Source organism: Nicotiana tomentosiformis, chromosome 12 (genome assembly GCF_000390325.3).
Source record: "Nicotiana tomentosiformis chromosome 12, ASM39032v3, whole genome shotgun sequence".
NCBI classification, from domain to species: Eukaryota; Viridiplantae; Streptophyta; class Magnoliopsida; order Solanales; family Solanaceae; genus Nicotiana; species Nicotiana tomentosiformis.
Window position 1 is genome coordinate 12,525,294 of NC_090823.1, and position 25,414 is coordinate 12,550,707.

A 25,414-nucleotide genomic window follows, 5' to 3' on the forward strand; every position below is an offset into this window, starting at 1 on the left:
TTCTGTGCATACGGAGTGAAAAAGAGGATATAGGAAAAGAGATGAGAAGGAGAAGAAACAAGGATACCATGGGAGTAAGGCGATAAAGATGGTATTTGGATTGGCTTTTAAGCTGGTCAAATCAGTTTTTAAGCTCTTTTTAGCCTTTTTGCAAAAGTTAAAAAGTACTTAAAATAAGTTAAAAACTACTTAAAACAAGCCAAAAGCAATAAGCTGACAAACCCTAACTTATTGCTTTTTGGTTTAAAAGCTATTTATGTTGAAAAGTTACTTTTTTAAGCCAATCCAAATGGGTTCAAAGACATAAAGTGTTTGTATTTGTGTATGTCTTTTTTCATTTCCTTTTTCTTTTTTGAGCCTAACTATTAAGTATACACGTCAATAATAGGGTTTTGTTTTTTTGGAAAATGCCTAGGAAAACCCGTAGCCTCTATCTTTGGTGTATGCACTGACCTGTTCATGTGCAATAGCTCATAAACAAACAGAAGATATAAACCACACTAGGTAAATCCGGTGCGACGAACTTTAACTGAATAGGTTGCTGGATAACCTATTCCACACTATTTTATAACCATTTGGTATTTTGGTTTGGTATCGGTTGATTCATATTCGACGTAGGGATCCACTAAAAGGAAGAGGATTTTTCAGAAATGACTATTGCTTGGAGGCTTATTGATCTAATCAAACCCCCCACTTGGGTATAACCTCTGCTCCCATCTTCCTCATCTAGATTGATAGGAGCAGTTATTGTTGAGGTCGGAGTTGCAGCAGGTGGAGAAGATGGTGCTGAAGTCTCACTACCTCCTTCTGAGCCATCAGACGACTCAGACGAGGAGGTAGATTTATTGACAAGGCGGTAGGGTTGTGATTGGGCCTCTTGTTAAGGTTGTGCAACTTCTATTTCAGAAATCTCCCAGGATAGGAGATATTCACTTGTGTCAGATGAATCGGGAGAAGGTCATTTGAGGGTTTGCTTCTTGCTAATGACCTTCTGAGCTGCTAAGGGTGCAGTCTGTTTCTCTTTGCCCCGGCCTCGGGAGGATTCTCCCCTCCCTTTTGATTTATCGGGACCACCACGATATCGCACCATTATCTGCACACACAATTAGTGAAAGATTATTAGTATTGTAGTTCAATTAGTATCGCACCACGGACCGCGGAAAAAATGAGCGCGGCCGCGAAAGGGCCATCGCGGACCGCGTAAAAATGAACGTGGCCGCGAATAAATTGGACTCAGACTACCAACTCTCTGAAGATGGATTTCTTCGGACCGCGCTATTTTGGACGCGGCCGCGAAAGATCAAATGCGGACCGCGTAAAAATGAACGTGGCCGCGAAACTAATTGTCATATTCTCTGAAACTCAAGAGCGCGGACATCGTTATTTTGGACGCGGCCGCGTAAGTTCTAACGCGGACCGCGTAAAAATCGCCGCATCTGCGAACATGTAACCCAACTCAGCTCTCACAAAATAAGAAATGCGGACCGCGTAAAATGGACCGCGGTCCGTTGAGTTCAAACAAAACGAGCACTGATGACTATTTTAAACCTAGGGTTTTCACTAAGTTCAAAAATTGGTTCAATTAACAAGCATAGTTAATAACCCTATTCCCAATTAGGCATGTAAACATCATCCACAGAAATTTAAGCATCAATTAAGTATGATTTTGAGATTGTGGCATGTATTAAACTCTAACTAAAAAGAAAAAGTAAAACTAAAAGAAAAGAAGATCAAAAGATGAAATTAATGCAAGGATTTGAGCATACCAGTTGTGAAATTAAGTGGAAATTGGACTCTTGAATATTGTGAGATAATTTTGAGAGCCAAAAGAGAAGAAGGTGAACAGTGCTATTGTGTGGGGAAAACTGGAGGTTCGAAAAGTGTAAAAGGAATAAGGACCTTCTATTTATACTTCACAAAAGTGGTCCCACCAACTTACCTGAGCGCGGTCCGCGCTTTTTACCTTTTTGAAGAGCTACTGCAAAAGCCTTGGCGCGGTCTGCGGAAAAATGGGTGTGGACGCGTAAGTAAACGCTCTCCGTGTAATTACGAATGCGGACGCGAACTCAACTTTAGAGATATTGATCGAGAATCAAGGTCGAACAGAGAACAATACCAGCCATATAGTGGAAATAGCAGAAGCAACGGACCTGGGCAAAATCCTGTAAATGAAAGGAGAAGTGATCGAGGTCAGACTTTCAAGGGATCATGAGCAAGAGCGCCTTCGACAAGCCTATCGGACCCAAAAAAGCACCTCGGTTATCATAATACAACTATAATGTTGACGCAGCCGCTATCGTATCAGCTATCGGACGTATCAAGGATACTAGATAGCAACGACCTCTACAAACCGATCCAGCCCGAAGAGATCCCAACCAAATGTTCGAATATCATGGCACTCATAGCCACAGAACTGAAGATTGTCGGCAATTAAGAGAAGAAGTAGCCCGGTTATTCAACAACGGGCATCTTCGGGAGTTTCTGAGCGACCGAGCCAAGAATCATTTCAGAAATAGGGATTCCAAGAAGAGCCTCAGCATGCGATTCATATGATCATCATAAGGGTCGATGCTCCTCAAGGTCCAATGTTTAAGTGCACCAAAGTATCAATCACAAGGGAAAAACTGACTCAAGATTACATGCCAGAAGGGACTTTATTTTTCAATGACGATGATGCGGAAGGAATCACACAACCCTATAATGATGCATTGGTAATATCTGTACTCATGAATAAAACTCGAGTTAAATGTGTGTTGATTGATCCAGGAAGCTCGGCCAATATCATTTGATTGAGGGTCTTAGAACAACTCGGCCTAGAGGACCAAATTATACCTGCAGCACGAGTGCTAAACAAGTTAAACATGGCTTGTGAAACCACCAAGGGAGAGATAACATTTCTAGTAAACACGGCCGAAACTATCCAAGAGACCAAATTTTGTGTGATCGAAGGGGACATGAGGTATAACGCTCTATTCGGAAGACCGTGGATCCACAACATGAGAGTTGTGCCTCGACCCTTCATTAGGTGTTGAAATTCCTGACACCAGAGGGAATTAAAACAATCTATGGGGATCAGCCTGCCGCAAAGGAAATGTTTGCCATCGATGAAGTGATTCCTGTATCAACACTCTCATCAACAAAGGAGCCGGATTCGAAAACAAAACAGGAGACCAAATAGCAATCACCAATGTCGGCCTCGACCTAACAGGATGAACGGGGACTAACGAAGACTATGATTACGGGGTTCCTCGGTCCTTCATAGTACCTGATGATTCCGACGCTACCAAATCGACAGATGAAGATCTGGAGCGAGTCACACTAATCGAGCATCAGCCCGATAAAAAGGTATACCTAAGCATGGGGTTAACCCCCGAGCTCAGGAAAAAACTTATTCAATTTCTTATAACTAACATAGATTGTTTTGCTTGGTCCCAACTCGATATGACAGGGATCCCACCGGTGTTCACCACTCACAAACTGAGCCTGGACTCGAAATTCCATCTGGTGAAGCAGAAAAGGAGACCACAGTCCGAGATCAAGCACGCTTTCATCAAGGACGAGGTAACTAAGCTCCTTAATAGGGTCCATCTGGGAGGTCAAATACCCGAAATGGCTAGCAAACGTAGTAGTAGTAGTCCCTAAAAAGGGAACAAACTAGGAATGTGCGTGGATTACAAGGATTTAAACAAAGCATGCCCCTGAGACTCTTTCCCTTTGCCTAACATCGATCGCATGATTGATGCCACGGCCGGCCACGAGATCCTCAGCTTTCTCGATGCCTATTCCGGGTACAACCAAATACGAAAGAACCCGGATGATCAAGAAAATACCTCTTTCATCACTAAGTACAGCACATACTGTTATAATGTAATGCCATTTGGGTTAAAAAATGCTGGTGCCAGTTACCAACGCCTAGTAAATCGAATGTTCGGAGAAACAATAGGGAAATATGTGGAAGTTTACATTGATGATATGTTAGTTAAGTCCATGCGAGTAGAGGACCATTTGAAGCATTTGCAAGAAACCTTTAGTATGTTGAAGAAGTACAACATGAAGCTGAATCTGAAAAAGTGTGTGTTCGGAGTCGGATCAGGTAAATTTCTCGGGTTCATGGTATTCAACCGAGGAATCAAGATCAACCCCGATAAGATAAAAGCTATCGAGGACATCATGGTAGTAGACAATGTAAAGGTCGTGCAGAAGTTAACCGGGAGCATAGCGGCCCTAGGGCGATTCATCTCGAGGTCCTCCGATAAGAGCCATCGATTTTTCTTGTTGCTGAAGAAGAAAAATAACTTCACATGGACTCCAGAATGCTAGCAGGCCTTGGAAGAGCTTAAATGATACTAACTGAGCCCTCCGTTGCTTCACACGCCGAGTGTAGACGAACAACTATACTTATATTTGGCAATACCGGAGATAGCGGTAAGTGGAGTCCTAGTCTGAGAAGAACAAGGTATACAATTTCCTATTTATTATGTTAGTTGGACCTTAGGTGAGGCCGAAACTAGGTATCCCCACCTAGAGAAGTTGGCGCTCGCTTTGATAAGCGCCTCTAGGAAACTAAAACCATATTTTCAATGTCACCCCATATGTGTTATAGTAACTTATCGACTTCGAAATATTATGCATAATACCAAACTTTCGGGACGGTTGGCCAAATGGGCCATAGAAATCAGTGGGTATGATATTGAATATTGACCCCGAACGGCCATTAAGTCTCAAATTTTGGCAGACTTCGTGGCTGACTTCACACTGGCCCTAGAACCCGAGGTTGAAAGAGATTTGTTTGTAAGCTTGGGTACGTCCTCGGGAATTCGGTCCCTCTTTACGGATGATGCTTCAAACGTAAAAAGGTCCGGACTCGGCATCATACTAAAACCACCCACAGGCAACGTGGTTAGGAAATCTATTAGAACTGTGAAATTGACTAACAACGAGGCCGAATATGAGGCCATGGTTGCAGTTCTCGAACTGGCCAAGGGCTTTGGAGCGGAGGTGATCGAAGCTATATGCGATTCCCTCCTCGTGGTGAATCAGGTTAACGAAACCTTCGAAGTTAGAGAAGTACGAATGCAAAGATACCTAGATAAGTTACAAGTAACATTGCATCGGTTTAAGGAGTGGACTTTGAAAAATGTGCCTCGAGATCAGAATAGTGAGGTCGATGCCCTCGCAAACGTAGGGTCATCGGTCGAAGACAACGTACTCAATTCAGGGGCCGTCGTGCAACTCATGAGGTCAGTAGTCGAAGAAGGTCACACCGAGATAAACTCCACAAGCTTGACCTGGGATTAGAGAAATAAATACATAGAGTATTTGAAGACCAGAAATCTTCCCTCAGATCCAAAAGAATCGAGGGCCTTGTGCACGAAGGCAGCACGATTCACCTTGTCCGAAGACGGAACCTTGTTCAAAAGAATGTTCGATGGTCCACTAGCAATATGTCTGGGACCGGGAGATACCGAGTATGTTCTGAGGGAAGTTAAAGAGGGCACTTGTGGAAATCATTCTGATGCCAAATCATTGGTTCAAAAGGTAATCAGAGTCGGCTATTACTGGATCGACAAGGAAAAAGATGTGAAAGAGTTTGTTCGAAAATGTGACAAGTGCCAAAGACATGCAACGATGATTCACCAACCCGGGGAACTGCTCCATTCGGTCTTGTAAACATGGCCATTCATGAAGTGGGGAATGGACATCGTTGGCCGTCTTCCATGGGCACCAGGTAAAGCTCAATTTATTTTATTTATGACTGACTATTGTTCTAAGTGGGTTGAAGCACAGGCCTTCGAGAAAGTTAGGGAGAAGGAAGTCATCGACTTCATTTGTGACCACATCATATGTCGGTTCGGGATGCCATCCGAAATTGTGTGTGACAACGGGAAACAGTTCATTGGCAACAAAGTAACCGAATTTCTAGAAGATCACAAGATCAAAAGAATCCTATCAACACCTTACCATCCTAGAGGGAACGGGCAAGCCGAATCGGCCAACAAAACCATCATCCAAAATCTTAAGAAGAGGCTAACTGACGCCAAGGGAAAATGGAAGGACATTCTGCCCGAAGTTCTTTAGGCATACCGCATAACCTCGAAATTCAATGCTGGGGCTACCCCATTCTCATTGGGTTATGGTGCCGAAGCTCTAATACCGGTTGAAGTCGGAGAGCTGATTATTAGGTTCTGCTATGCAACAAAGGAATAAATTGGCGAGGCCATGAATACGAGCCTAGAACTATTGGATGAAAGGCGTGAAGCCACCCTCGTCCGACTGACCTCCCAAAAATAACGGATCGAGAGATACTACAATCCAAGAGCCAATCTTCGATATTTTAATGTCTGGGACTTAGTGCTAAGGAAAGTCACCCTCAACACCCGAAATCCGAATGAAGGGAAATTGGGTCCGAATTGGGAAGGGTCGTACCAGATCCTTGAGGTCACTGGGCAAGGATCCTATAAAGTCGGAATGTTGAACGGGGAACAACTACCGAACAATTGGAATGTAACTCACCTAAAACGATACTACTGCTAAGGTACGACCCCTTTGTGTTTCCTTTTATTTTTTGACTAACACTTGCACGTGATTGACAAGATGCAGCTTGAAGTCTTTATGTCTGAAAGCACACATTGCACTCTTTTTTCCTTAGACCGGTTTTGTCCCAGGTTTTTCGGCAAGGTTTTTAACGAGGAAACATTGGATCATGCTAACTTAGAATCAAAGGCCGATCAAGAATTGGTATCGAAGATTGTGTTTACAGTATCCGTGATTTCTCTACAATCAACCTTGAATACTGGGGGGGATTACCCTCAGATATCGAATTGCTTTAGCAAGGAAATTATTTCATAATGGAAGGGTCTCGATAGGTAGGATTTGTTCTAAGGGCCAAACGGTCGAACAAACCGTGCCCCCGTAGATTGCTCGAGCCCTGGCATAAAACATGTACACATGTATAACCGTTTAGCACAAGAATAAAGAGAAGTACTTTCCTTGCATTCATCTTATGTTTAAAAGTTTTCTCTTTACATCCCTTAAAGAATTTTGTACTTTTAATTTCCTAAAAAAAACAAGCTCAAGGGCCGATTATAACCAAAGTTCTGATGGTCACTCCCTCACTCGGGGACTGCCGTCTGAAAACAAACTCGAACAGATCGAGCTATTAAACATCGAGGATGCAAGACCTATTAGGCAACCCCCAAATTTTAAAGTCCATGGCCATACCCACTCGGGGACTATTATCTTAGGCAAGCCTGGATAACTCGGGAAGCAAGCCCACTGGGCTACACCCGAAATTAAAATACCACAACCATATTAACACGGCTCGGAGACGTCCAAGAACCGTAACAAAAATAGGCCTCCGAAATTTTCATAACCAGTTCTAAAGGCTACCATTGGCAAACTATATTTTGAATTACTTATTTTAGGAGAAAGTTCCCAGTGACACCAAACCCAAAATGCCTTAAAAAGAATAATGTAAAGGCTGGTTTGCTCAAACTTACACAACCTAAGTTATTATATGCTAAGGCATTTCGACCTTTGTGAACACAAGCAATAAAGCAAAGGAAAGGTTTGAGAGCCGAAAAGGAAAGAAAGCCTTATATATATAAACAATCTTTTTACAAAGGTCGGATCGGCCTAATACAAAAATTTACAATTGCCAAAACGGCCTCCAAAATGATGCAAAACAAAGCAAAAATATAAAGTCCTAAGTATCCTGGTCTTCTTCGGAGGTTGCATCTCCATCCTCGGGATCTTCCCCTTCTTCGGACTCGCTTAAGCTCTCAGAGTCTTCCTCAGGAAAGGCCAGCTTCAGGGCACTGGTTTCCTCTGCTTTGGCATTCTCGATTTCGGCCATAATATCGAAGCCCTAAGCATAAACCCCCTCGAGGGTTTCCCTTCGAGCTTGCCATTTTGTATGATCCACTATGCTCTTGGCCTTCGCCTAGATGGCCTCGATGTTAACCTTATACTGGCCACTTTAGCATCAACTTTGATGTTAGCCATGGACACCTCAGATTTGGTCGCCTCGAGTTCATTGGCCAAGTTTGCCTTATCAGAGATAGCCAAGTCTAGTTGGGACTGAAGCTCCTCGATTTTCTTAACCTGCACCGAGGCCTTCTCTCTTGCAGCCCGGGGCTGGGACTCGGGCAACTCCAACTCTGCTTGGACGGCCTCCTTTTTCGAGGCTAAGATGTTCATATTCTTCTTGAATTCTTCAGCCTCGGCTTATATTGTATCTACTTGTTTCTGAAGCTCCTCGATCTGTTCGACCCTTTGTTAGACCTACAGAATCGGATCGTTAGTCGTTATCTCCAATTCATCTTCACTATCATGAAGCACTCGGAATACCTGCTCGGCCATCTCGGCATGCTCATCTTGATCCATTACTAGATCGGCCTGGAGATTCTCACTGAGAAGCTTACAGGTATCACTTTTTTCGGTGAGCTCCCGAACCTCAGCCTCGTGCTCCTCCTGTATTCAGAGGAAAACCTCGTGATGCAACACCGAATCCTGCAAGCAAGAATGAAGATGTTAGAATTATCTACAACTCTATGTTTAAAATAAATAATGGAGTGACCCTCGAATTTACCCGATTCAGAGTATGTTAGGCCTCATTAAACAGGCAAGCAGCTCCCACCGCATTCATCACGGCTTGGGCTTCCTCAGTCACCAAGCATCTAAGGTAGCTAGCAATCCCCACGGGGGGGAGAAAAGACTCGGGCATCCTCCGAAACAGAAAGCACTATCGACCGCCTGCGGTCGGAGTTAACACTTGGGGTCGAGAATCGGTCCACCAGTTTTGGGCTCGATGAAGACCCAGTAGAGCCCGATGGAGGTACTTTCCTTAGTACCGGCAAGTCATCGAGCCCGGTGATGTCTTCCACAGCAGCAGACTCAACCCCATCCAAGAAACCGTGGATATCAGTCACCCCCTAAAAACCCTCATAAGAGCGACCTTCCAACATATTGGCCTCATGGATAATAGCTTTTGAAACCTGAGGAGATCCGGAAATATCGATCACTCTAAGCTCGTCCCTCGGGACATCTTCCGTTGCTCGGGAAGCCTCGCCCCCAATCTCTCTCTCGACCATCTCAGCTTGGGATGGAGTGGCCTCAACTCTTTCTAGTTCAGGAACTTCGGCCAAAGCTCCCTCATCATCCTCCTCCGATTTGGAGGACTTTTATATCAAAACACCAGCCCGCACACGGGCCACCAGCCTAGAATTATCTTCCTCTTCTACTTCTTCGGACTCATCCCTTAATCAGCAGATCGAGTCCGAAGGCATAGCACCGGTGTCCCCCCATGGCTTGCGATACCTCCTCGCCGGTCTCTTCTTTTCCGAGCCCGGGGAACTCGGAGCCCCTTTCCTTTTATTCTCTTTGGCTTGCTTTGGAGTAGGTGGTTCGGGAAGGACTTCTTCTCCACCAGATGGGGGCCTCATTGCAACATCCATCCCGAGGCCTACAAAGGAAAAAATATGAGAAAGCTCGAGAAGAAGCCCGAACGATAACCATTTTAAGAAAGAAACTTACCATGATTGTGGGCCTCCCATCGTCCCTTCGATAACGCAATCCAAGCACACTCGGAGTATGGTCTCTGGGATACCAAGCCCTCGACCCGTTGCTTGAGTTCAGGAACTACGTTTGGCACCTGGGCCACATTTGCAACACCAAAAACATAGATGAGGAAAAAAGATAAGAAGTAAAACTGTGGAATTGAGCATTCAAGGCGAAGTACTACTCACGATTCATGTTCCATTTCTCAGGAAACGGCATGTCTTCAGCAGGGATCAAGTCTGAAGTCCTTATTCGGGAAAATCGGCCCATCCAACCTCGGTCACGAGCCTCGTCTATGCTCGAGTATGGGGCCTTGATGGCCCGGCGAGCAAGCTCGATCAGCCCTCCTCAATAGAGTTAACGACTGTAAAGGCGCATAAGGTGATCGAGGGTGGAAGCACATCCCTCGATTTTGCCTATAAAGAATCGGAGGAAAATCACTATTCTCCAGAAAAAAGGATGGATCTGGCCAAGGGTCATGTTGTACCTCTTGTAAAAGGCGACAATGACAGGGTCTAAGGGACCCAACGTGAAGAGGTAAGTGTAAGCACTTAGGAAATCCTCCACGTGGGTAGTGATGGATTCCTTAGGCGAAGGTACCACCATATGCTTTTCGGCCCAATTGCAATCCTCTTTAACCTTGTCAAGGAGGTCATCGATAATTGTGCATATATATACCTCGAGATCCGTTCACATATACCCGGTACAGAGGAGGTTTTTTCGATCTTAAAATCAGTAAAAGTAGGGCACCCTCCCGGAACGAAATCCTCAAGGGGATATTCCACCGCAGCTCAGTCACCGACGGGCCGCGATGAAGAGGCGGCCTCTTTTTGCAGTACAGTCTTAGAAGTTTTTGCCATTGTAGAATTGAAAAAAAAAAGAGAATTGGAGTGATGTGTGGGTAGAAATCCAAGAAATCAGGATGCAAGAGTTGCAAAACAAAGGGATGTTTTAGGAAAAAACAAGAATATGAGGAGCTTTGAACGTAAAGGTTGAATGAAGGAAGGCCAAGGTACTTATAGCTTGCTGGTGACGGTTCAAAACCTGTAGTGGCCAACTAACAGGCATTTAGTGCATCGGTAATTAAATTGACGAAACGTTTCTGTATCCACTTGCCGCTTACGTCATAGTCAGGTTTTTTGCTTACATCATGGCCCATCAGAACGAGACTGGTAAGTTCATATCGTTTCTTTGCCTTCTCTCCGAGAAACGGGGGGACTATCTGTATACGATCGAAACCGGGATCGCCCCTTATATGGTTAGTCGAGACTGGGATATGATAAGTTAAGGTTCAACCTCGTGTTATATCGAACCATGGTGCAAAGTTAGATTGCCGAGCTCGTGACCCAGAGACCTATGAAGATCGAGATCGGCCAAGACCCAGACCAAGCAAGATAGAGATCGAGCAAGATCTAGGGAAGTTTACCGAGCCAAATAACGAAAACCGTAATATCCGCAATCGGGCGAGGATCACAGCACAAATCCCGTCACGTATCAAAAAGAGGCCGATTAATTAGCTAATAATGAGATTTCTTACTGTATTTAGAATTGTATCAAGGGTAGGACTCCCCTACTATATAAAGAGGGTCTGATTATTTGTAAGACACGATCACATTTACGTAATAAAAAGCAATACGCTGCCTTTCTCTAGTTTACATTATCTTGTTATTCTGTTCTTGTATCAGTTAAAATTTCACTTGGTTCAAGGGAGATCAAACTCGAGGGCCAAGGTTATTCGACTCGTTTGGTTTGCATTTATTTCTTTTGCAGTCAGATTCAATATATATATATATATATATATATATATATATATATATATATATATATATATATATATATATATATATATATATATATATATATATAATTCCTCCAAGTTATATCACGTATCCTTAAAACCACGTATTAATTCAATTGTTATCCGATTTTAGGGTAAACAGAGGCAATGCAATCAAATCCCCTATTCGTAACCTTTTAGCATTATATTATCTATGAAATATACCACTAAGGTGGGTTTTATATATATATATATATATATATATATATATATATATATATATATTCTTTTCTAATTATTTTAAATTATATCACGTATCCTTAAATTCACGTATTAATTCAATTGTTATCCGATTTTAGGGTAAACAGAGGCAATGTAGTCAAATCCCCTCTTTGTAACCTTTTAGCATTATATTATCTATGAACTATACCACTAAGGTGGGTTTTTAATAAGTATTATGATTTCTTTCCTAGTGTAATGTAAGATCAGAAATATGTTGATATATATCGTCTTCTTCTTCCATTAACAGTTGTTTGATGTTAATAACATGGAGTTAGAAAAATAAATGCATAAAGGAAGCTTAAGAAAAATAAAGGTATAAAGGAAGCTTACTCTTCCTTTCAGATTGTACCAGTCAATGACCAACGTCTCAAGATCCATTGACTCATTTGCCATGTTAGCAGATTCTTTTGTAAAGGCATATACCGGGGCTATAAAGGTTGCGACGAGGAAATTAGACCTTTTCAAAGTAAAACAGAAGGATAATGAAATGCTTAGGGAGTTTATGTCCCGATTTCAAATGGAACGCATGGAATTGGCAACAGTCACATGATTCGGCTGTACAAGCCTTCACTCAAGGGATGATTGAATGAAGTTCGATAGCATCATGCCAACTGAAGCAAAATTTGATCGAATATCCGGTAGTGATCTAGGCTAATGTGCATAATCGGTACCAATCGAAGATCATGGTAGAGGACGACCAATTAGAAACTCCCTCCGGTTCCATATATCCGAACAGGTCCGCAGCCAGAAATCAAAGGGACATTGATAGGGAGCCTTGGTCGAACAAATACCGATATCAACCATACATCGCAGATCACAGGAACGGCGGCCCTGGACGCAATACCGCCCGAAATGACCGAAGAAGTGATTGATGACAGAGTTCTCATGGACTTATGAGCAAAAGTGGTTTTGATAAGCATGTCGACCCCACAGAGGCACCTCGATGTCGGAGTATACCTTTAATGTCGACACATAAGGTATTGTATCGGCAATCGGAAGAATCAAAGATACCAGATGGCCAAGGCCCATACAGACCGATCCTTCCCAGAGAAACCCTAATCTGATGTGTAAGTATCACGGCACACATGGCCATAGACTCGAGGATTGAAGGCAAGTAAGAGAGGAGGTAGCCCGTCTATTTAACGAGGGTCACCTTCGAGAATTCTTAAGTGATCGAGCCAAAAATTATTTCAGAAAAAGGGATACCAACAGGAAAAATGAACAGGAAGAGCCACAACATGTGATCCATATGATCGTTGGCGGGGTCGATATTCCACAAGTACTCGTGTTCAAATGCACTAAAGTGTCGATTACTAGGGAGAAATGAACCCGAGATTATGTGCCAGAAGGCACCGTATCATTCAACGATGAGGAAGCAGAAGGAATTTCTCAACCTCACAACGACGCTCTAGTAATTTCTATCTTTATGAATAAAGTTCAAGTTAAGCTTGTTCTAGTGGATCCAGGTAGCTCTACAAATATCATTCGATTGAGGGTCGTGGAGCAGCTCGGCCTACAAGACCAATCGTTCCCGCAGCTTGGGTCTTGGGCAGTTTAACATGGCCAGTGAAACAACTAAAGGAGAGATCATTTTACCAGTAAACGTGGCCAGAACTATTCAAGAAACCAAGTTCTATGTAATCGAGGGAGACATGTGGTACAACGCCCTACTCAGGAGGCCCTGGATTGACAATATGAGGGAAGTTCCTTCAACTCTCCACCAAATAATGAAATTCCCTACATCAGACGGGGTAAAAACAGTATACGGGGAGGAGCATGCTGCAAAGGAAATGTTTGCCGCTGATGATGTAATACCGATATCGGCACTGTCAACGTCAAATGGATCGTACATCAAAGGAAAACAGGAAGCCAATTAGCAATCACAAGCACCATCCTCGACTGAATCATAGAAACACGAAATAGAGAAAGAAGAAGACGACGATTATTGGACCCCTCGAACCTTCGCTGTTCCCGAAGATTCCGATGCCATCAAATCAACGAAAGGTATAGCTGGGTACGGGATTAACCCCCGAACTCAGGAAGAAACTCATTAAATTTCTTATTGATAACATGGATTGTTTTGCTTGGACCCACTTAGACATGACAGGGATTCCACCAGAGATAACAATGCATCGATTGAGTCTAGACCCGAAGTTCAGGCCAATGATGCAAAAGAGAAGGGTCCAATCCGAGGTAAAACACGCATTCATCAAGGATGAGGTAACTAAACTTCTCAAAATAGGATCCATTCGGGAAGTAAAATATCCCGAATGGCTAGAAAATGTAGTCATAGTCTCTAAAAAGGGAACAAACTTAGGATGTTTGTAGATTATAAGGATTTAAATAAGGCATCCCTAGAGACTCTTTTTCCCTACCTAACATCGATCGTATGATCGACGCGGCCAGCCACGAGATCCTTAGTTTTCTTGACGCCTATTCCGGGTACAACCAAATTTAAATAAGCCCGGAAGATCAGGAAAAGACTTCATTCATCACTAAGTATGGCACATATTGCTATAACGTAATGCCTTTTGGGCTAAAAATGCAGGTGCTACCTACCAACGCCTAGTAAATTAGATGTTCGAAGAACAAATAGGTAAGTCAATGGAAGTATACATTGATGATATGTTAGTTAAGTCCCTGCACGCAAAGGACCGTTTGACACATTTGCATGAAACGTTCAAGATACTGAGGAAATACAACATGAAGCTCAACCCCAAGAAATGTGCTTTCAGGGTCAGTTCGGGCAAATTCCTCGGCTTCATGGTGTCAAATCGAGGGATCGAGATCAACCCCAATAAAATCAAGGCTATCGAGGACATCACTGTAGTGGATAGCGTTAAAGTCGTACAAAGGCTCACAGGGCGGATAACTGCCTTAGGTCGATTCAATTGTTATCCGATTTTAGGATAAACAGAGGCAATGCAGTCAAATCCCCTCTTTGTAACCTTTTAGCATTATATTATCTATGAACTATACCACTAAGGTGGGTTTTTAATAAGTATTATGATTTCTTTCCTAGTGTAATGTAAGATCAGAAATATGTTGATATATATCGTCTTCTTCTTCCATTAACAGTTGTTTGATGTTAATAACATGGAGTTAGAAAAATAAATGTATAAAGGAAGCTTAAGAAAAATAAAGGTATAAAGGAAGCTTACTCTTCCTTTCAGATTGTACCAGTCAATGACAAATGTCTCAAGATCCATTGACTCATTTGCCATGTTAGCAGATTCTTTCGTAAAGGCACATACCGGGGCCATAAAGGTTGCGACGAGGAAATCGGACCTTTTCAAAGTAAAAGAGAGGGATAATGAAATGCTTAGGGAGTTCGTGTCCCGATTTCAAATGGAACGCATGGAATTGCCAACAGCTATATGATTCGGCTGTTCAAGCCTTCACTCAGGGGTTGAATGAACGAAGTTCGATAGCATCACACCAACTGAAGCAAAATTTGATCGAATATCCGTCAGTGACCTGGGCCAATGTGCATAATCGGTACCAATCGAAGATCAGGGTAGAGGACGACCAATTAGGAACTCCCTCCGATTCCATATATCTGAACAGGTCTGCAGCCAGAAATCAAAGGGACATTGATAGGGAGCCTTGGTCGAACAAATACCGATATCAACCATACATTGCAGATCGCAAGAATGGCGGCCCTGGACGCAATACCGCCCGAAATGACCGAAGAAGTGATTGATGACAGAGTTCTCGGGGACTTATGGGCAAAAGTGGTTTTGATAAGCATGTCGACCCCACAGAGGCACCTCGATGTCGGAGTATAACTTTAATGTCGACACATAAGGTATTGTATCGACAATCGGAAGAATCAAAGATACCAGATGGCCGAGGCCCATACAGACCGATCCTTCCCAGAGAAACCCTAATCTAATGTGTAAGTATCACGGCACACATGGCCATAGACTCGAGGATTGAAGACAACTAAGAGAGGAGGTAGCCCGTCTATTTAACGAGGGTCACCTTCGAGAATTCTTAAGTGATCGAGCCAAAAATCATTTCAGAAAAAGGGATACCAATAGGAAAAACGAACAGGAAGAGCCACAATATGTGATCCATATGATCGTTGGCGGGGTCGATATTCCACAAGTACCCGTGTTCAAACACACTAAAGTGTCGATTACTAGGGAGAAATGAACCCGAGATTATGTGCCAGAAGGCACCATATCATTCAACGATGAGGAAGAAGAAGGAATTTCTCAACCTCACAACGACACTCTAGTAATTTCTATCTTTATGAATAAAGTTCAAGTTAAGCTTGTTCTAGTGGATCCAGGTAGCTCCACAAATATCATTCGATCGAGGGTCGTGGAGTAGCTCGGCCTACAAGACCAATCGTTCCCGCAGCTCGGGTCTTTGGCGATTTAACATGGCCAGCGAAACAACTAAAGGAGAGATCATTTTACCAGTAAACGTGGCCAGAACTATTCAAGAAACCAAGTTCTATGTAATCGAGGGCGACATGTGGTACAACGCCCTACTCAGGAGGCCCTGGATTGACAATATGAGGGAAGTCCCTTCGACTCTCCACCAAATAATGAAATTCCCTACATCGGATGGGGTAAAAACAGTATACGGGGAGCAGCATGCTGCAAAGGAAATGTTTGCCGCCGATGAGGGAATACCGATATCGGCACTGTCAACGTCAAATGGATCGGACATCAAAGGAAAATAGGAAGCCAAATAGCAACCACAAGTACCAGCCTCGACTGAATCGGAGAAGCATAAAATAGAGAAAGAAGAAGACGACGATTATTGGACCCCTCGAACCTTCGCTGTTCCCGAAGATTCCGACGCCACCAAATCAATGAAAGGTATAGCTGGGTACGGGGTTAACCCCCAAACTCAGGAAGAAACTCATTAAATATCTTATTGATAACATGGATTGTTTTGCTTGGTCCCACTTAGACATGACAAGGATTTCACTAGAGATAACAACACATCGATTGAGTCTGGACCCGAAGTTCAGGCCAGTGAAGCAAAAGAGAAGGGCCCAATCCGAGGTAAAACACGCATTCATCAAGGACGAGGTAACTAAACTTCTCAAAATAGGATCCATTCGAGAAGTAAAATATCCCGAATGGCTAGCAAATGTAGTCGTAGTCCCTAAAAAGGGAACAAACTTAGGATGTGTGTAGATTATAAGGATTTAAATAAGGCATGCCCCAAAGACTCTTTTTCCCTACCTAACATCGATCGTATGATCGACACCACGGCCGGCCACGAGATCCTTAGTTTTCTTGACGCCTATTTCGGGTACAACCAAATTTAAATAAGCCCGGAAGATCATGAAAAGACTTCATTCATCACTAAGTATGGCACATATTGCTATAACATAATTCCTTTTGGGCTAAACAATGCAGGTACTACCTACCAACGCCTAGTAAATAAGATGTTCGAAGAACAAATAGGTAAGTCAATGGAAGTATACATTGATGATATGTTAGTTAAGTCCCTGCGCGCAAAGGACCATTTGACACATTTGCATGAAATATTCAAGATACTGAAGAAATAGAACATGAAGCTCAACCCCAAGAAATGTGCTTTCGAGGTCAGTTCGGACAAATTCCTCGGCTTCATGGTGTCAAATCGAGGGATCAAGATCAACCCCAATAAAATCAAGGCTATCGAGGACATCACTGTGGTGGATGGCGTTAAAGTCGTACAAAGGCTGACAGGGCGGATAACTGCCTTAGGTCGATTCATCTTGAGATCATCAGATCGGAGCCATAGGTTCTTCTCACTACTCAAAAAGAAGAACAATTTTGCCTGGACCCCGGAGTGCCAGCAGGCATTAGAAGAATTAAAACGGTATCTCTCGAGCCCACCATTGCTTCATACTCCAAAGGCAGATGAAAAACTCTACTTATACTTAGCGGTCTCGGAAATCACGGTAAGTGTTGTCCTAGTTCGAGAGGAGCAAGGTACGTAATTTTCTGTTTATTATGTATGTCGAACTCTAGGAGAAGCAGAAACTCAATATCCACACTTAGAAAAATTGGTACTAGCTCTAATAAGCGCCTCTAGGAAGCTAAAATCATATTTTCAATGCCACCCAATATGTGTGTTAACCACTAACCTGCTTCGTAATATCTTAAATAAGCCTGAACTGTCGGGCCGATTGGCCAAATGAGCTGTCGAACTCAGTAGGTACGATATTGAATATCAACCCCGAATGGCCATCAAGTCTCAAATTTTAGCAGACTTCGTGGCCGACTTCACGCCATCCCTCGTACCTGAAGTCAAAAAGGAACTTTTGTTAAAATCGGGTACATCATCGGGGGTGTGGACCCGTTTTACAGACGGCGCTTCGAATGTGAAAGGGTCAAGGCTAGGCATCATTTTGAAGCCGCCCACGGGCAACACTATTAGACAGTCTATCAAAACTTCTAAGTTGACTAACAATGAGGCCGAGTACGAGGGCATGATTGCAGGTCTCGAACTAGCTAAAAGCTTAGGAGCGGAAGTCATCGAAGCCAAATGCGACTCCCTGTTGGTAGTAAACCAAGTAAACAGAACCTTCGAGGTTCGAGAGGATAGAATACAAAGGTATTTGGATAAGCTGCAAGTGACATTGCATCGTTTTAAAGAATGGACTTTGCAGCATGTACCTCGAGAACATAACAGTGAAGTCGATGCCCTTGCAAATTTGGGATCATCAGTCGAGGACGACGAAATCAGCTCGGGGACTATCGTTCAACTCTAAAAGTCAGTAATCGAAGAAGGTCACGCTGAAATAAAATCCACAAGCCTAACTGGGATTGGAGGAATAAATATATTGAGTATTTGAAAAATGCAAAGCTCCCATCGGACCCTAAGGAATCGAAGGCTCTACGAACAAAAGCTGCTCGATTCACATTGGCTGAGGATGGAACATTGTACCAGGGGACACCAATTATGTCCTACTAGAAGTTCACGAAAGTACTTGTGGGAACCACTCCGGTGCCGAATCGCTAGTTCACTAAAGAATATGGAGAAGGACACTAAAGAATTCGTTCGAAAATGTGATAAGTGTCAAAGGTAGGCACCAATGATCCACCAGCCTAGAGAACAACTTCATTTATTATCTGGTTGCCCTAACTTGGAATGCTTGAAACTTGATAGTGTTTCGGGCATTCATCGTTTGGAAATCAGCACTGTGAAGCTGAGAGAATTGAGCATACAAGATTACATAAATGAGAATCCTGACCTTTGGCTCGAAATATTAGCCCCTTTTATTCAAAATTTGCAAATTTGGGGGTACTGCAATGAGATACGTATCCGGCAGGGAAATGTGGCTTCACTTGTCACTGCAGTCCTTCGTTTAACTTTTGATTTTGGGAATCACGACTTGGAGAAGGAGTGTAACTATTTGAAGGAACTTCTTCACAGTGTTGCCCATGTCGAGAATCTTGAATTGGGTCCTTGGTGCATTGAGGTTTAGTCATACTTCACTATCCAAAATTCAGATAATATTTTGTTGTTGTTTTGGGACTTTTTATTTGATATTGAATCATCCGCTTAATAACATTAACAAGCCATTACTTAGGATAATCGGGTAACCAGTTAGGTACTAAAGAATTACATTCTCATGGCCAATTTGGTTGGACAGTGTGAGGTGATTGAAATAAGACCTTTTGAACAAAATCTTAGATGATGAACTGCGATAGTAAAATGTTTGCTATGGAAAGAACAGGTTTTTTGAATTAAATTGGGATTGTTTTACATTGATCATACTCTTTAAGTCATGTAAACAGGTTTTTTGAAATTTTGAAAAGTCCATCTTCGGATTTCCAAACCAACCTTGAACACTTTGATGTGGAAAAACAGTCGCATAGTCCAAGTTGTTTTTATGAATTATTCAACAATTTCCATTTCATTTGATAACTATGTCGCATTTCCTTATTTTGACATATTGTGGTTTATCTATTTGGTTTATAAGTGCCTTTCCATATTGGAGTTGAAAGGGTGGCAGTCTCCGCCATCAAGCCGGAAATTCTTAAAGCTTAACACAGACTTGGAATCATTGGACTTCCCTGGAATTTGCAGCTTTCTACAGAATTCATCAGATCTTGAGACATTAGTCATTGACTGGGACGATGACAGGCCAAGAGTAAGTTTCCTTTAGACCTTTATTTTTGTTACTTCATGTTATCAATGTCAAACAACTATTAGTGGAAAGAGAAGACAATGTATATCAACATATTTGTACTTTAGGAAAAAACTCTTAAACCTTTTTTTACGTCCTCTTTTTTAAGTTTAAACCACATACTTGGCATTTTTCATAGATAATGATAAAAATTTACAAAAAGGCAGACTTGACTGGCTTACTTCTTCAAAGAAAGGTAAATACAACCAGTTCAATCCTCAAGTAAAGAGAAGATTGAAAAGGTCCAATGGCTATTGCTTCTAACCTTTGGAGATTTGCTCCCCTGTACATTGTTTCCATAAGAACCTAAAAACGAAAAAGTGAGGTCACAAAAGGTTCTAACTAGGAAGTTCATCTTGTTGCATTATTGGAGGTAAGCTTCCGCTTTCTGTCAAATTCTGAAGGAAGGGAGCTGACAGTCGTCAACCCTTAAGTGCCCTGTAGCTTCTCTTTATAGTGACATAAAGCTGAAAATTTTCTTCTCTGCATCCAATAGGTGGACTGTATCCAGCTAAAGAATCAGCCACACCATTGGCTTCTCTGCAACAGGTGTCTCACTTGAATCAACTCTTTAGTATCTTCAACAATAGGTTAATAACGCCAAGAAATTTTTGCAACTCCCTTGACACATTCACAATAAGTAAAGAGTCATTGTCCACCCAAATATTTCTAATACAACGTTCAAGACACCATTTAAACTCATAGGGAGGTGCAAATGCTTGGCGTATTGTTTGTTCCATTGCCTAGTGGGACTGCATATGCCATAAATAATATTACCAGAAGGGTTACTCATTATGCCACCTGATCCACATTGTCCGTGTGTGCAACTGCCATCCGTGTTTAGTTCTACCAATCCTAGATCAAGTTTGCACCATTTTATTATAGTGCTTGTCCATCGAGGTGAGTAGTTCTCTATATGTTCATAGAAATTGCTCCAGGTAATGTATAGTTCAAATTCTGCTTTTCTAGTCCCGTTAAATCCTCTGCAGCTGCGTGCTTATTGTTGTTTTTTTGTGTAAGACGTGCGTTGGAACTTTTTGGTTCTCTCAATTGATTTTCCTCAAGAAAATAGTTCAACTTGAGTTGCTTTGATAGAAATTTCATGTTGTCACTGTCAAAATTCTTCTTTCATGCGTCCAGTTCTACAGTCAATTTTTTTGTAGTAGTAAGAAAAAAATGTTTAACAAGGGATAGTACTCACCTTTATACAAAGAGATAAGGATCATCTTCAGTGAAGCTCTGAAACATTTTCTTGTTGTTTGCATGTACCACTTTGTAACGTTTGCTAAGCACTTGACATGCTCTTTGAATCTAAAAAAGCATCACCTTTTTATTTTATCCACAATCAACTCCTTGGCTTTCAACTTCCATCTAAGGAGAATAACTGGTTAATATAGTGGAGTCTTTCCTACAGGACCTACTGTCAGGGTACACTGACGAGGATGAACAGGTCAGGAGGTTTGATACACATAATTTTAATTGCTCATTGCCACATCTGAAGACCATCAAGTTCATTAACTTTCTTTGACCATTAAGTGAAATTAAATTTGTACTGCCATTAGTAAAATATTTGCTCAAAAATGCAACAGTGCTAGAAAAGTTTGTCATTGCTGCCGGATTTGTAGGGAGTGATGTGTCTCAGGATAATGCTGAAATGGAACAGGAGTTCCTGAGCTTTCCAAGATCCTCTCAGCACGCTTCAATTGTCTTTTCTCAACTATAAGTTTTTGTCTTTTCTGGTTTGTATTGATTGCAATATACTTTGACAAATGTTAGTTTATGTTTCAAATTGCTCTGCAGGTGATAGACAAGTTTAGGATTGTACTCCTCAGTGGAGTTTTTAATAGTTCTTCATCATGAGAGATGCAATTGATTATTGATGGAAGAATACTCCGATTTACGGAGCTTCCTACAGATCTGCTATTGTCCCTTCCTGCATAACTGATATCATACAGCAGACACTCGCTCTTTCCATGTTCTTACATCCTGTTAATAACACAACATACAAGTTCAGTTAATAGTCCTACAAATTATGCATTTCCTTTTGATAGTTCATACTATAAAAACATGAGCAGGATTAAGCAACATGAATAGAAATCACAAAACATATAGAGCAATCATTTTTAAATGATGATCAGTAAAACACACTACAACAACAACATACCCAGTATTATCCCACACCGTGGGGGTCTGGAGAGGGTAGTGTGTATCCAGACCTTATCCCTACCTTGTGAGGATAGATAGCTTGTTTCCAATAGACCCTTAGCTCAGGAAAGCATAAGCACCGCATTAATGAAAATAGAGACAAGAAGGGACAGTACCAAAAAGTCATATAAAAGCAGAATAAAAACAAGACACTAACGTGTTCAACAATGAAAGAAAACAACGATTAGTCATAAAACTTACTACCAACAGGAAGCGAGATTGCGTGCCAATACTTCTGTTATGAACACTCTAGACTACCTACTCTACTACCCTAATTCGACCTTCATACCTTCCTATCAAGGGTCATGTCCTCTGTCAGCTTAAGCTGCGCCATGTCTTGCCTAATCACCTCTCTCCACCTCTTCTTTGACCTACCTCTACCTCTTCGTAGGCCCTTCAATGTCAACCTCTCACACCCCTTCGTAGGAAAACACCCTGTTACTAAGAAATAAAGAACTACAAACAATCCTTTGGATACTGACAAGTCAATCCTAACCTTGTATATAAGCTACAAACCAGTTTCAAATATAAAGTAACAGATGTTAAGTTCATGGCTTTGTCACTGATTGTGATTTTAATTAATCTTGTTGTGTATGTCTTGTGATTTAATTTCTATCAACCATCGCAGTACTACTCTTATCCAAGCATGCTTAACTTCCGTGCTCTGTTGGGCATGATTTTAGGTTTGAGTATTTACAAAATTTGGGTAAATGGAGACGTTCCATATCTGTTGGGAAAATGCATTACTTGTTGCAAATGAACCATCAAAAGTAAATGCATAAGTTATAGGACTACTAACTGCGAACTTGTGTGCACTGGCAGTTTGATTAATAATAAGCAATAAACAACTCTCCTAGAACATACAAGTTGCATTAACAAACCTTTTGAACCAGGATAAAGGATTAATAGTCTTTCAAGAAATCTGCAACCAAAAGAATCAAACTTGTGTGATAGAAAAGATGAATTGTGTGCACAGTAAAATGCAGAAAATGACTCTAACTGGCCGAGCACAAAGACCATGCTGGTGAGTACAAAAACTATACACAACTCAGGCTACTCCTGAATGCAAAGTCTATCACAGCAATAAACTTTTCAGTTTACACCAAAAAAGCAACTAAATTCAAACGCTAATTTTTTAGTCAAAAGTGGCTTCTGCTTTTCTTTCAAAACACATGCTATTTCTTTCCTTTTGTGATACCCAAAGCATACCTGCTGGCACTAGGTTCCACTGCTATCGTTCCTTCCTATAGTCTTTAACCGTCCAAGTACATAAATATTTCTTCCACCAATTAAAAATAACATACACCAACAGAAATGCAACAGTGCTAGAAAAGTTTGTCATTGCTGCCGGATTAAAAATACCTGCTGGCATTGACTTCATGGCCCGTTCCCATCATCTCATTCTTACGAGTATATTCTAGTAGCCGTTGACTACGTCTCTAAGTGGGTCGAAGCAATCCCTACTAGGACCAATGATGCTTGGTTGGTGTATGAGTTCTTACGGAAGAACATCTTTACCCGCTTCGGGACACCTCGAGTGATTATCAGTGACAATCGGTCGCACTTTGTGAACAAGCAGTTCACTGCATTGTTGTCTAAGTATGGGGTCACACACAAAACAGGAACCTCGTACCATGCCCAGGCTAACCGTGAACTTAAACGAATTCTTGAAAAGACGTTTAGTGCTTCTCGTTAGGATTGGTCTATAAAGTTGGATGAAGCTTTATGGGCGTACAGAACTGCTTTCAAAACAACCATAGGGACTTCACCGTTCAAATTAGTGTATGAAAAATCGTGTGATCTACCTGTTGGGATAGAACATAAAGCTTATTGGGTAATTAAGATGCTTAATCTTGATCTTAATCTTGCATGTGAACACAGGTTGGCGCAGATGAACGAATTGGCGGAATTTAGACTGGATGCGTATGAAAATGCGCGAATTTTTAAGGAAAAGACAATGAGGTGGCATGATTGTCTGATTAAGCCAAAGGAGTTTCATGAAGAGGACAAAATTCTGCCATACAATAGTAGACTTAGGTTGTTCTCTGGAAAATTCAAGTCAAGATGGACAGGTCCATATGTGGTGAAACACGTCTCACCGTATGGCGCCATTGAAATACAAGATAAGGAAGGGAATGAAAGCTTTAAGGTGAATGGGCACAGGTTGAAACCATAACTTGTTGGAGGATTTGACAAGTAATCTTCTAGCATCGTGATCAAATGAGCCTAAGTGATGGAGTCAAGCTGACGACTATAACTCAGAACTACTTCTAACCCTTTTCCTTGCTTTTATAGAATAGTTTAGATAATTATAGATTAAGATTATTAGAGTTTAGGTGTTTTGGTACTTGATTAGATAGGTATAAACATGAATTGGACACAAAATAAGTACATAATAGAGTCAGGTGTACACCGTGGGTTAAAAAGTAAAAAAATAGGAACTCTGAGAAAACGGCCTAGCGCGCCACGCTAGGCCAACATGTTGTTTCTGACAGAAAATAGCTCTCTGAAAAAGCCCACTACTGCGTCGCGCCCAGCCACGCGGCAATGCAAAAATTGCGACCATTAATTAAAATAATATATATATATATATATATATATATAAATAACGACCCATTCAGAACCGCCCCCCTCCCCTCCCCTTCTCCCACATCTCTCATTCACTCCTCTCTAACTCACCCCAAATTTCCCATTCTTCTTCTTCTTCAAATTTCTTCCAATCAAGTTCTCCCACCACCATCACTCATCAAGGTAAGTTCTTCTTCTCTTCTCTTAGTTTTTTCTCTTACCATTTAGTTGTAGAATTAGATATTTTTAGTTTGATTTCCTTGACCCTAGGTAGTTGATTTTTGCTAATCGTTTAGTTAATTTGTTTTTTTAAAATTTTTGGCCAAACATTGCACTTAAACTTGTGGGTTTTTCGTTGTTATTATGCGTGTGGATAATTTTTTGGTGTGTCTTGATGGTGTTGGAATTATTTTGTGATGAAGCTTGGTGGGGGTGCCTATAGGGCCGAAAATTCATGATTACTTGGTGAAAAATTGGAGCACTTTGTGCTACTGTTACAATGTGGTGATGTTTCGGTTGTTGTTGGATGGTTTATTAGTGTATACTAGATGGGTGATGCCCGAGCTATGCACGGGCGCATGGCCGACATAATTTTTTGTTATTTGTGCGGCTACAATACTGTTGCAAATCAAAATCGAGAACATATTTTTTGTTCGAGAAATTAAAGTTTCATAATATTTACATACATTTTGGAGAACAAAGCTCTAGAAAATATAAAGTGAAAAGATAACAAAGCATAATTTGATATTATAACCTGCTTGCTAAAACCGTAATCAAGTTCAACACATTCCTGCCTTTTCTTGATCCATCATCAACTGCGACGTTATCATACACCACTACTAAAAATCTGCTAAAAATCGATCAAATATTTCCGA

At 41.6% G+C, this 25,414-nt stretch overlaps 2 protein-coding genes across 2 annotated transcripts; both read left to right on the forward strand.

The window, feature by feature from the left end:
- Nucleotides 1-18,668: 18,668 nt before the first annotated feature.
- On the forward strand, nt 18,669-21,541 carry LOC138902245 (putative F-box/LRR-repeat protein At3g18150). The gene is made up of 3 exons (XM_070190091.1): nt 18,669-19,055; nt 19,560-19,730; nt 21,181-21,541. Exons 1-3 carry the CDS (start codon nt 18,669-18,671, stop codon nt 21,292-21,294), a joined length of 672 nt encoding a protein of 223 aa, XP_070046192.1. The 3' UTR covers nt 21,295-21,541.
- A 1,448-nt stretch (nt 21,542-22,989) lies between these two features.
- LOC104086257 (uncharacterized) lies at nt 22,990-24,147 on the forward strand. The gene is made up of 2 exons (XM_070190092.1): nt 22,990-22,995; nt 23,668-24,147. Exons 1-2 carry the CDS (start codon nt 22,990-22,992, stop codon nt 24,145-24,147), a joined length of 486 nt encoding a protein of 161 aa, XP_070046193.1.
- The last annotated feature ends 1,267 nt before the right edge of the window (nt 24,148-25,414 follow it).

Excerpts from the sequence above, each read along its gene's own strand:
- LOC138902245 (XM_070190091.1), top strand. The coding sequence starts at position 18,669 with ATGATCCACCAGCCTAGAGAACAACTTCATTTATTATCTGGTTGCCCT. Across the intron at positions 19,056-19,559 it reads TGGGTCCTTGGTGCATTGAG|TGCCTTTCCATATTGGAGTT; the intron begins GTTTAGTCATAC and ends TTGGTTTATAAG. Across the intron at positions 19,731-21,180 it reads GGGACGATGACAGGCCAAGA|GACCTACTGTCAGGGTACAC; the intron begins GTAAGTTTCCTT and ends TCTTTCCTACAG.